Source organism: Amphiprion ocellaris, chromosome 8 (assembly GCF_022539595.1).
Source record: "Amphiprion ocellaris isolate individual 3 ecotype Okinawa chromosome 8, ASM2253959v1, whole genome shotgun sequence".
Classification (NCBI taxonomy): domain Eukaryota; kingdom Metazoa; phylum Chordata; class Actinopteri; family Pomacentridae; genus Amphiprion; species Amphiprion ocellaris.
Window position 1 is genome coordinate 12,761,572 of NC_072773.1, and position 12,577 is coordinate 12,774,148.

Below are 12,577 nucleotides of genomic sequence, written 5' to 3' on the forward strand. Positions count from 1 at the left end.
CAGCTGGTCCTGTAACATGCTCTTTACAAGTTTGGCCACCTTTATTTGTGTGAGTGCTCTGTAGTCCAGTGTGTATCATCCCAGCTCCATGATATGTGTTCATTATCCAGGTTCTCCTCTATACTGTCTTGCTGGGAATTAAAATCAGATGCTGTGGCCCTGTTTTCCTCAGAAGTGAGTGATGAATTGTTCCGGATTGTGATTTGACTGTTTGATTCTGTATCACTGAATGAGTCTAGCAGGTGTGAAATATCAGGGATATCCCACCCGTCACCCGTCTCTTCTGACTCTGACACATCTTTTACATCCCTGCTTTCTTGTGTACAAGTTTCAGTCTTCTCGGCTGGATTTTGCATGATGGTCACTTGTTGCTCATTAGCGGTTTGGTCAGGGATGTCCACTGTCCCATTCGTAACTGGTCCGGACTGAGGAAGAGCAAAGGAGGCTCCTGGGACGTCTTTGGTGGGAACTCCTATTGCAACCAAGATGGTGTCCATCTGACGCATGTAGTCCAAGTGACCTTTCACCTGGGAAGCAGAATTACAGTTCTTTCATTCATGGTTTAAAAATGGTTAGTATTTCTTTGTAAATCATACTATATATATGTTCCTTTTCTCAAGAAAAAAATACTACTTTGTACAAATGTGGTCTTTTGTTTCTTTTTCTGTAAAACAAATTTTCCTACTGCTTATGTTACATAACCAGAGACCAGTTCCGTAAAGCAAGTTTACTAAATAAGCCTGGCTTACCTTAGTTATTCTGACTTATTGACCAGTTGTTCTGGTTCTATAAGGCAAATTACACGTTCAATCATACGGTATGAGTTATTAAGCATTTAGACACACATATATATAGACTCCACTCCAAGTATTGGAACAGTGAGGCCAATTCCTTTATTTTTGCTCTAGACTAAAACATTTGGGTTTGACATCAAACGATCAATAAGAGACAAGAGATCAACATTTCATCTTTTATTTCCAGATATTTACATCTGGATCTGATACACAGCTTAGAAGAGAGCACCTTTTGTTTGAACCCACCCATTTTTCATGTTAGCAAAGGTATTGGAACATGTGACTGACAAGTGTGTGTTGTTGCCCAGGTGTGTCCTATTACATTGATTATTCACACAATAAATGGCACTCAATGTCTACATTCAGTTTCAGATTTGGGTTTTGTCTGTGCAGACTGCATCTATAGCTAGAGGTGTAACCAACATGAAAACCAGAGAGCTGTCTATGTGTGAAAAACAAGCAATTGTGAAGCTGAGAGAAAATGCAAAGTCAATCAGAGCCATTGCACAAACATTGGCCATAGCCAGTACAATCATTTGGAATGTCCTGAAGAAGAAAGAAACCACTGGTGGAATAAGTAACAGATGTGGAACAGGGACACCAAGGAAAACAGCAGCAGTTGACAACAGAAACATTGTGAGAGCTGTAAAGAAAGACCCTAAAACAACTGCTAGTGACATCAGAAACAACCTCCAGAGGGCAGAAGTGAAGGTATCACAATCTACTATTCGCAGAAGATTTCATGAACTAAAGTACAGAGGCTGCACCAGAAGATGAAAGCCACTCATTAGCAAGAAGAATAGGAAGGCCAGGCTGGAATTTGACAAAAAGTACAGAGATGAGCCTCAACAATTCTGGGACAAAGTTTTATGGACTGATGAGACAAAGATGAACCTTTACCAAAGTGATGGAAAGGACAAAGTTTGGAGAAAGAAAGGATCTATTCATGATCCCAAACATACAAGCTCATCTGTGAAACACAGTGGAGGTAATGTCATGGCTTGGGCTTGCATGACTTCTTCTGGGACAGGCTCATTAATCTTCATTGATGATGTACCACACGATGGCAGCAGAAAAATGAACCCAGAAGTCTACAGAAACATTTAGTCTGCCAATTTAAAGAAAGATGCAACCAAACTGATAGGGAGATCCTTCATCGTGCAGCAAGATAATGATGACCCAAAACACACAAAAAACAACAAAGGAGTTCATCGGGGGTGAAAAGTGGAAGGTTTTAGACTGGCCAAGTCAATCTGCAGACTGCAGATTGAGCTGGATTTTACATTTTAGAGGAAACTGAAGGGAGTAACCTCCCAAACCAACAACTGAATGATGTTGAAAGCCTATAAATGCATCACAAAAGAAGAATGCAAAAGTTTGGTGATGTCAGTGGGTCACAGGCCTGATGCAGTTATTGCAAGCAAAGGAGTTGCAACTAAATATTAAGTCTCATTCACTTCAATCTATTTTAAGTCTATCTGTTCCAGTATTTTTGCTCACCTAAAAACGTGGTGCTCCACTACAAATAATGCAATCTTATAAGTTGTGTATCAGTAGATTGAGGCTTGGCAGAAATAGTGTGCATCTGGTATCGTTACTAAAGCGATACAGTGATGGATTGACCTCATGCATGCATTTTGGCTCAATAACAGCCTCATTTTACACATGAGCCATGATAATGAAGAAATAAAAACATAGAAATGCTTTGCAAAAACAATATACGGTTAATATTTTAAAGATCCCCCAAAAAATCACAACCAATATTTCCAGGGGAGCTCTTGATTCCCTGCACTTCACATCCTGCTTTTAATCAGGCTGTATAAAAATGTTTTATTACATTTTTAATTTAGTTGCTATTTCCATTCAATCAATCAGCAGTTTCTTACAGCCTGTCTCTCTTGGTTTTGTTTATGGTAGCAGTATGACCTCTCTTTTTACTTATTAGATCAGGGTTTCCTCTACATTCATTCCAGCAGCGGCGGCCCACCTCCAGGGGAGGCTCCCCGGAGGCGGGCCGCCGCTGCTGGAAAAAATCCTAGAGGAAACACTGTTAGATGTTTGACTCTTTCATGTATTTGTAATATTCGTTGCTGCTCTCTGAACCACTGCTGTTGATTGATGTGATCCACGCTGGGCCTGTCAGACTGCTTAACAATAGCTCGCAATTACCTCAACAACTAGCCTGATTGCTTGAACTTGAACTAACCTTTATGGAACCACTTAAGCTGCAACTGATATTTTAGGTTGATTCAAGTCAGCTGTTGAACTTTATGTCCTACTTTTCTGCTTCATGCTTTATAGAACAGGCCCCTGGTGTACACTGCATCGACTTTTCAAGTGTGTTCTTCCTGTTGTTTTCTTTTCAGTGTTTCATTGTTTAAAATGTGAAAGATCTGATGCTTTATTTCGTTCAACAAAGCAACCCAATAAGTGTTAAGTAATAGGTTTTGTGTTGACTTTAAGGGTTGTCGAAAAGCATTTGTGTGAATTAAAACAGACTAGCAGGGGCCTTATTTTTATTAGCTTTTAACTCTTTTGACGCACAAATGTGAAACCACATTTAATACTATTACACCACAAAAACTACATCTCATTGTATCTTCTTCCCTTATTTGTCAACAGATTTTTCTATTAGACTAAAATAAACAATTCTTCCAAAAATACAACATTTCAAAGCTGCAATAATCAATAATTTTATATTAACAATGGATAAGATTATTTTGTGTGTTGGGGATAATATCACTCAGTGACAATTTCACAAAGGACTAATTATTGACTCTTTAAATCTTTAAGCGTGATTTGAATCTGTTCGGTCATAGCTTAGTTTTGGTTCACTCTCGCCGCTATCTTACACCTTGTTTCCACGAGCAGCGAGCAGCTATGTTCAGTGAGATCAACCCTACAGCACATAGACAGTTAGCGATTAGCTTGTGTCCATAGCGATGCATTTACTTAGACTTAAAGAGCCAGATAAATGCCTACAAACCTTAATATGAACCTTTCAGCATCAAAAACATAAATAAGCTGTTATCTACTAGAACTGACAGACATGAATATTGCAGCTACAAATACATCTTTTGTCAGAATTGCTGCATTTCTTTTGTCAGTAGTGTCATGTAGGAATATGCCACTTCTCTTCCCTCTTATGAATTAGTCAGGGACCACTTGTATGATTTCAAAAACTCCAAACACGATGAACTAAATCAATACTGAACCCAAACTGATAGTGAAAACATTAAAAGGTTGAACAGCCCTCAGTTCATTTACCTTCAGTTGCACTTACTGTAGTGTACGAACTTGAATTTGATCCTAAGCTATGACTCACCACAGAGGAAAGATCCACATTGATTATGCGCCGATCCTGGATGTTGATTGGCTGTAACCCAGCAACAGACAGCTGTGCAGCTGAGCTTCGGTACAAGAATCCCAGGAGCCAGTCCCCTCTGATAGGTAGACCATCAGAGTAACACATTCATATAATATTTAAATAATTAAGCTTGCTGTAAAGACAGTAGTTTCCAGATTTACTGCAGTCAAACAATGAACCCACCTCACTAAGCAGTGAGAACATCACAGAACTAAAGCGTCAGCAACGCATAACTGTAAAGACATAAACAGTGCTGGATACATACTTCTGAAAAGAACTCTGCTCTACCTGCAGTATCCGTTGATTATTTTCCCAGCCACAACCTTGGCCATTCTCTCCCAGGCCTTCTCAGATCCGTCCACTGGGGCCCCCAAGAGGACCACATCCTCCACTACTCCTTCACTGCCTGAGGATTCAGAACAACACAGAATAATCAAGGTTGTTAGAAAAAAAGGGATGAGGGATGTAAAGACATAAATGCAGATCATCTTTTATGCATTAACACAGCAGTTCCACTCTGGTTCACTAATGGCATGGATTACTGGGGCTTTTAAAAGTCCAAACCTCATCCCAGGAATATCTCACACCTTGGTCACTGGCGAGCTCCTGCAGACAGTAGTAGATAACTCGGGCTCCAAGACTGAAACCTATGAGGCTGACAGGGCGCTTCCCCTTCAAATATAGAAAGAAAGAGAAAATGGCTTTTATTGTCTGAGTGAAGCTATTTTCTAAAATAATAAAGCAATATTCAAGGCTAGTAAACACAGTTTTTCATTTAAAAAAATGTCCTAATATTCTCATAGAAAAATCAAGAGAGCAAAGAATAGAAACATCATGGTTGAAGCTAATCTAATGTGATTCACAATGTGGACACAGGCACCACACCATAATCATTAATTGTTGCATGTCATACACCCTTCTTTGTTCCCATTCTTCCGCTCGAAGTCTACTGCACCTACCAATTTGAGAAGAAAAATGCCACAAAAACATTAAATAACTGGAAAAGCACTTAGAGAGCACAGTACTCCGCCAACGCTATTCATTCCCCCATATTGCATTGTCAGAAATGCAGCATTCTTTTTTAGAAATGCAGCATTTGTTTATTAGTTATTGATGATCAGAAATCACGGCAACATAGAATGTGGCCATTTAATATAGACGTACCCACAAACAAAATTGCTTTGTGTTGAGCACATGCATGTGTTATGCATGTCTACATTATGAATGGATACCAAATCGTGTGACCTAAATATGTAGTTGGTGGCGGGAATTGATGGAACTCGGAAACAGCCCCACAATTTAAATCAACTGTTTCTTGTATCATTTCCGACAGATAAAGCCCGATAAGTCCGCAGCTGTTGATTTGTTGACAAACCAACGCCGATAGTCACATAACTCCACCTCGTTCCTTGGTGGAGTAATTACAAACAGTAAATGTTTACACAAAATATTCTATCAAGTTTTCCAGATTGACAGCAGACTGTGTAACACTACAGTAAAGTGTGTAATAACAGAAATTAGAGGTAATACGATACCTGCTGCCTGCTTCTCAAAACCTGTGCCAGATGTTTCCCCACCTCAGCTGAGCGGTTAAGACAAACACACCAGGGGTTATCAATGACGCTGGCTGCTGCCAGCAGAGACGCAGGCCACGTCAGAGCCGTCACAATGCCTGGACAGTGTGATGGTGCAAAATACACGAATGCAGTGTCAAGCAGGGTTAGTCAAAGATGGTAAACAGACATGAGCTCTTTACAAGCAATTATCAGAGTAAATGTTGGCTCCAAAAGGTCTGCTACACAATAGTGTTGCCTGTGTTTTTAACTATATATCCAGTGAGTAAAGAAGTGCTTCCTGCAAAACCATCCTCTTACCTGACAGCACTGTGTATTTGAGGGCTTCCTGGGCCACCATGCTAACCAGCCCGTCCAACAGAGAGGTCATGGCTGAGCCCAGATCTCTGAGGAAACGTGACTCCCACACCAGGCAGTACTGTTCACCGCACTCGCCCAAGCTGCACCAGGGGGCCTGGAACGAACCTGGAACACAGCAGTTGTGTTTTCATGTTAGGAAGCAAATAAGCAACTCTTGTACTGAAGTGTTTTTTCAGTATTGTAAATGAAGAAAGTGCTAAGCTTGTAACTGAGTGTATGTTTTAGTGGTGACAGAGAGCTTCATTTTATGCAAAAGCAAAACCAAAGTGGTTTGTCTGTATAATTTTAGGTGAACATTCTACTGGTACAGTTTTAGAACATTATGTGGGGCACTTCATGCAGCTTCTTCATTTTTATTTAAACTACTATGTAATTGACCTAGAAAAGCCCATAAACTCTGATTGTACTGGGCAAGAACATGTAGATAATGAATAACTAATAGATTACAGTAAATGTGTCTGGTTCGCTAGGTGGTTAATCTACTTTGTGGTGGATTGTGTGCATAAGGATACGATGGCCCTAGCACTGACCCTACTGAATTTATTCAGTGCTCTGTAAAATGGACTACGCAAGTTTAACTATTAAAAGATCAAACTGAAATTGAAACAACTTTTTGCATTTGTGTTTTCTATTTGTGTTTTCTCGTTTTTATGACAGGTGGTTTGTTAAGCCCTGTACATCTTGCTCTAAAATGATCTGCTGTTTGTATTTTAGTGAAACACACCAATCTTCAACAGCATGTGCTGCTTGGCTGATGATCATACTGTCAGTATCACCTAATGGATAACATGCACATTTTATGCTGTTGACCTCACTTTGTGAAAAGTAGCATTGGAAATGTATAGATAAAAACTGTAATTTCTATCATTATTAACAATACACTGCAAGAAAATACTTAAAATAAATACATATGAAACTATTCTTTTTGTTGCTCATTAGCTGTAAAGCAACTTTATAAATGTTTGTCGATGTAGAAGGTACAGCAGAGGCTAAATTACAAAAATTGGGTTGCTGCCCAAATACTGGATCCAACTCAATCAATAAGCAGAGTGTCTTTAAGGGAATATTGAAATAGAATGTGATTTTTGCATCAATGTGATACAAAATAGATTTATAATTTGCCAAAAAATCTGCGAGTCTATAGATAAAATAAAAATTATTTTCTGAATTGCCCATTCCTAAACATTGAAAATTGGTGGTGGTTGTAGTGAGTCAGAAAAAGCCATACTTACTGTATTTACCACTGCAGAGCCACCCTGTTACTGCAATGGTCAGGTGAAGATGCTTTCCAGAGCTCAGTGGCAGGAATTCAAATTCCTCAATCGCCCCGACACACTTATTCATCTTATACCCTGTAGACCATGTATGAACATTAAATATTGGCACAGACGAGGGTGAGAGACGATTGCCATGCTTTAGTCAAAAACAACAACAAATTTACCAATTTTTTTTTTTTTTTTTTCAGATGACAACTTTTTTCTGTTCACAACCATCCAGTGCTCTTACCTGTCAGTCCAGCCCCTGCTGCTCCAAACAGAGAGGCCATGATAGCGATGCCAGTGGCTGAGCCCAGAGCAGCAGCACCTCCAGCCCCCAGCACAGCTCCGGCCCCTGCTGCCACCAAAGGAGCAGCAAGTCCACCTGTCACACCTGGCAGAGGCAAAAAGATGACAGTCAGTACAGAAAGCTGAAGCTACTCTCTACCAAGGTTTGACTGATTGATTGAGATACTTATAGACTAGGTCTACATAGTCGAAAAGGACTGTGAAGAAGTAAACAAACACTTATTTAATCCCACCCCTTTCCTATAAATTATTGATTGATAATTTCCAGTTTCCTGTATGTTATAATATATTTCTATAATACATAATTTCTGTTATACATGTAAGATACAATACAAATATATACAATTATTATACTATCTATTTAGATATTTCCATACATATACACACATACCTATAAATATTTATACATACACATATACACATACACTAGTGTTCAAAAAATTGGGGTCACCCAGACAATTTCATGTTTTCCATGAAAACTCACACTTTTATTCATGTGTTAACATAACTGCACAAGGGTTTTCTAATCATCAATTAGTCTTTCAACACCATTAGCTAACACAATGTAGCATTAGAACACAGGAGTGATGGTTGCTGGAAATGTTCCTCTGTACCCCTATGGAGATATTCCATTAAAAATCAGCTGTTTCCAGCTAGAATAGTCATTTACCACATTAACAATGTCTAGACTGGAATTCTGATTAATTTAATGTTATCTGCATTGAAAAAAATGCTTTTCTTTCAAAAATAAGGATATTACTAAGTGACCCCAAACTTTTGAACGGTAGTGTATATATACATACACATTCACATACACACATACATACATACAAATACACATATACACACACATACACACATATACGTGCATACACATACACTCATACTAAAGAAAACAAAAAGAGAAACCAATAAGTAATGTACAGTTAGTTACCAATTAAATAAGTAAAAAGATAAAAAATTAACCCTGTTAAACACCTGGTCCAAGTCAAGCCCCCTTTTCATCCTTGTATGTAGGTGATTAAGTTTAAAGAAAAATTCAGTCTATAGAGGGAAAAGTGTTGAAAGTGCGTGGTGAAATTGTGCAAGTAGCAGTCTGCATGAATTGTTCTGATAAAGTTATGGTGATTTTATTATCAGTTGATTAGATCTTCAACTAAGGCCTTTGATTTCACCACTAGATGTTTCAAATGCCCAGAACTAAAGCAGGGATAATCACCGATCACAGTTCCTCCCCCAACAGTGGCCAGTCCAATGAGAAGGTAACGTCGTAACTTCCTCCCCCTTTCTCTCCTCAGCCGCCTTGAGGATTCCTCTCTAATGGAAGCAGAGGGAGACAAATCATCCATATAAATGTCATATGACTCTTCAAGTTCATTTAAGGTGACATTTTGGAAACAATGCTTTTTTATGGCAACTATTACTAACTATCATAATGCAATAACTCTGGGTACAAGTGCGACTGCCATCATGCACAGTGATTGTGCGGTTTAAACAAACTGAAACACACAGTTTTCCAACAAAAAGGGAAAACAAAAACATACTAAGACAGAACTGAATGAACTGAGATTTAAGGTTTATAAAACGTATTAGTTAGTTATTGTAAAAGGCTACATTTAATCACATCGATTCAACCATCACATACTCGCTCTCCTCTCCGCCTTCCCTCAGCCTTTCTCCCAGAGTTTCCTCAAAATCTTCCAGCTGCTGTGGAGAGACTCGGAGCAGACAGCTGACATGACGGATCAGGACTCTTGCTCTGGCATCATACTGGCCTGTGAACATGAAACGCCGTTGAAGTTTCAAAGTAAAAAGCTTTCATGAATTCACCCCAGCTTTTGAAGTCATTCATTCTTAAAAGATTCTTACCATCTTTGACAGAAAAGGACACCAGATCCTGTAATACAAAGACAGGACTTGTTACAATCAGTGCATGAAGAAATACAATTTGATTTATCAAAGACAAATAAGAAAGCGTCATTGTTGTATTCTTTGTTTAGGAAGCCATCTGAGCAGAACAAATTTATCTGGAGCACAATCTGACTAAATGATGCGCTCCCAATATTCATCACGCTTCTCTTTCATGGTCTCATGGCTAATTGTAATCTTGCAGTTTTGAACCTAACAGCAATTAACCCTGTAAAAAGGCACTGTTGCAAAAAGACATCAGTTTTGGGGGTTTTTTTGCTAATGTTTTCTATTATTAAATATATACATATATATATACACATACATATAGTTTTTTTTCTATATTTGGCTTTATATGAATATATGTATATATAATTATTTATTTTTTGTTTTGTTTCATTTTTTTAAAATTTAAAATATTTTTTTAATATATATATATATATATATATATATATATATATATATATATAAAAAAATAAAATTTTTTTGGCTCTTTTTTTCTATATTTGGGTTTATATGTATATTTTTTGTTTTATTTTATCTTTTTTTTCTCTTTTTTTTTCTATATTTAGGGCTTACAGGGTTAAAAGTGTCCTTTCTTTTCCTTATCGGCTTCCATTGAAGGTGACATTAGGACATTATAAAATACCTTTCACTAACCCCAAACCTAACCTTGACCTTCCCAATTTCCATGTATAACCCCTGTACCAAGTCTGAAGCAGCTGTCGTCTGTTTTTCAAAGCTAGATTATGAAAGTAGTTCACCGTTGTTGGTGTCATTGTAGGAGGATGACTACTGCAACTCTGATTAGTGGTATTATGGGTGCTTCTATACCTCCGGATTACTGCTACAGCTGTGGTTCCACTGAATTTTAGTTGATCTTCCTGGATCCTTTTCCATCTTTGGGAAGTCTCCTTTATAGATTTTTCAGTTCTTCTGCTCAATTTTATTTCCATGTGGAGCCATGATACAGACATACAGATAAACAAAGCCCACGAGTCCTAAACTTAAGAAGATTCTGGTGTTCATTTATTGCAGTTAGATAACTGGGAATGACAGGGGTGCTTGATTTTGCCTCAGTGATCTCCAGTGGTCTAACTTGTGTGTCAGTGACCTCAAGTGTATTCACTTTTCTTGTACCGAGTCTCTGACAAAATTTTCAACCGTCTTAATAAAGTATCTGTTCTTGACTGTTCATAAGAAGAAATATTCTATTTGTCAACTTAGAAATAATGCAATTATTGAGAGGTGACGCAGTTTTAAAACATTTGGTATTTTTAGACAGGGATGTACTAATAGCACAAACTGCTGCTCCAGTTCCTTCTACCATAATTCCAATTATCTTCCATCACATTTATCTTTGACTCCATATTTCTGTAGTTATTTTATTCATACATTGCTACCTTTGTGTTCTGTATTGTCTCATTTCTTGCAACCCATGCCGTCATGTTATTAGTGATACCTGTATGACAGGGGTGGCCCCTGCAGCCAGCAGTGGGTCAGCCTGTAGGATGGACAGGAAGGTGTCAGTACCTTCGAAGCCCAGGCCTGACAGGAAAGCCCCCATAACCGGCATCACCGACTCATCCAGATCCAGCCAGCGGACCAAAGCCTGCAGGTACTGCTCCCTAAACACACTGACAGACACAGGAGGCAAGAGCACGGTGATATCGCTTTAAAGGACACAGATACAGAACACCTTGCTGACATTAACCGCCATGATTGTGCAACCTGTTTTCAGATCCAGTAAACAACTGGCCCAAGGAGACGCCACACAGGGCAGCAAAAGCAAAGCGGCTCTGTTCATTCAGCTGTCTGCTGATAACCGACTCTGGGCTCTGGTCACATGGAGCATCTGGTGAGGTTTCTGCCCTCCCCGGATCTAAAGTGATAGATGGACAAAGATTAATGATTAACTTGAAGTGAGCAATTTGATTCAAATACATCAAAAAACAAATCAAACACATGTGACACACCAGGTCACCCTGAACTCACACCAGTCATAAGCAGAAACCTCAGAGATACTGTTGTCATTCTGTTTTTAAAAACAGTTTATGCCAAATTTACAAGAGATTTAACTGGTCTGGTTCATTTGTTACACCAGAAACATACAGCATTAGACTGACAACTTGTGAATGCAGTTTAATGTAGTTTGGCTGATGACTGCAGCTACATGAAAGTAGGTTACACGGAGTCTAACTTGCTTGCTTCTAAGCATCAGGAACTGACCTAAATTCAGCATAATGAGGCTGTTACAATATTCAGCTTTCAGCTAATGTAACTGAATCCTGTGAACTTCCGCCACAGATATGACCGTTAGCTGCCAAGCAGCTGGCTGTTAGCGGAAGTTTACCAGTTAGTAACTAGTTAACGGTGGTAATTCTTTAAAACCTCCTCACTTTTACTACCTCAGTAACCTACTCGGTGCTGTGTGTTGTACCTGGTGTGAACTGTGAGTCCGAACTGCTCCGTTGTTCCTCCATGACTGTCACGATGTGCCGACTGAACTTTTGCTGCGTTCGGGGGTTCATCCTGAGCTCGGACATTGCAAATATCTTCACATTCACACGCATTTAGCAATAAATGCGCGTGAGTGTAATGCTTAACCCAAACCCTAACCCACTTCGGGAAACTTGTTGTTTATGTCAACTTCACAAATAGACAATAATACAACTCCTAAAATGTAGCTTCTATTGTCACTTTGGAGCTCTTCTACGGTTACAGCTGTAATATTACGACTGTACGTAAAGCATCAGCTGCTGACAGAGCTGAGGCGACGTAATGTCCACGTCCACTCGGGACAGGACCATAGACTGTCTATGGACAGGACAGAGGTCTGTTCACGATTGGAGTGTTGTGGAAAGTGTTGCTGATATATTGATAGGAAACTGTACAACTATACATATTTAAATAGATTATAGATTCCACAGAGTTTCACCAACACTGCTTCATATCAGTGAAACCAACTTCACTGGTGTTGTATAACTTCGGCCAGTAGGTGTGAGTGTT

General features: G+C 38.9%; 1 protein-coding gene across 1 annotated transcript; it reads right to left on the reverse strand.

The window, feature by feature from the left end:
- Positions 1 to 12: 12 nt before the first annotated feature.
- tmco4 (transmembrane and coiled-coil domains 4) lies at positions 13 to 12,276 on the reverse strand. The gene is made up of 14 exons (XM_023298359.3): positions 12,009 to 12,276; positions 11,300 to 11,450; positions 11,031 to 11,205; positions 9,530 to 9,557; positions 9,306 to 9,435; positions 8,880 to 8,977; positions 7,602 to 7,745; positions 7,328 to 7,447; positions 6,036 to 6,200; positions 5,697 to 5,833; positions 4,749 to 4,833; positions 4,450 to 4,567; positions 4,120 to 4,237; positions 13 to 527 (listed from the first exon to the last, which is right to left on the reverse strand). Exons 1-14 carry the CDS (start codon positions 12,139 to 12,141, stop codon positions 42 to 44), a joined length of 2,088 nt encoding a protein of 695 aa, XP_023154127.2. The 5' UTR covers positions 12,142 to 12,276; the 3' UTR covers positions 13 to 41.
- Positions 12,277 to 12,577: the final 301 nt, after the last annotated feature.

Coding starts and splice junctions, on each gene's coding strand:
- tmco4 (XM_023298359.3), bottom strand. CDS start 12,141: ATGCGTGTGAATGTGAAGATATTTGCAATGTCCGAGCTCAGGATGAAC. Junction 7,746..8,879: donor TGGGGGAGGAACTGTGATCG/GTGATTATCCCT, acceptor TGCCTCTGCCAG/GTGTGACAGGTGGACTTGCT. Junction 7,448..7,601: donor AGCAGGGGCTGGACTGACAG/GTAAGAGCACTG, acceptor CATGGTCTACAG/GGTATAAGATGAATAAGTGT.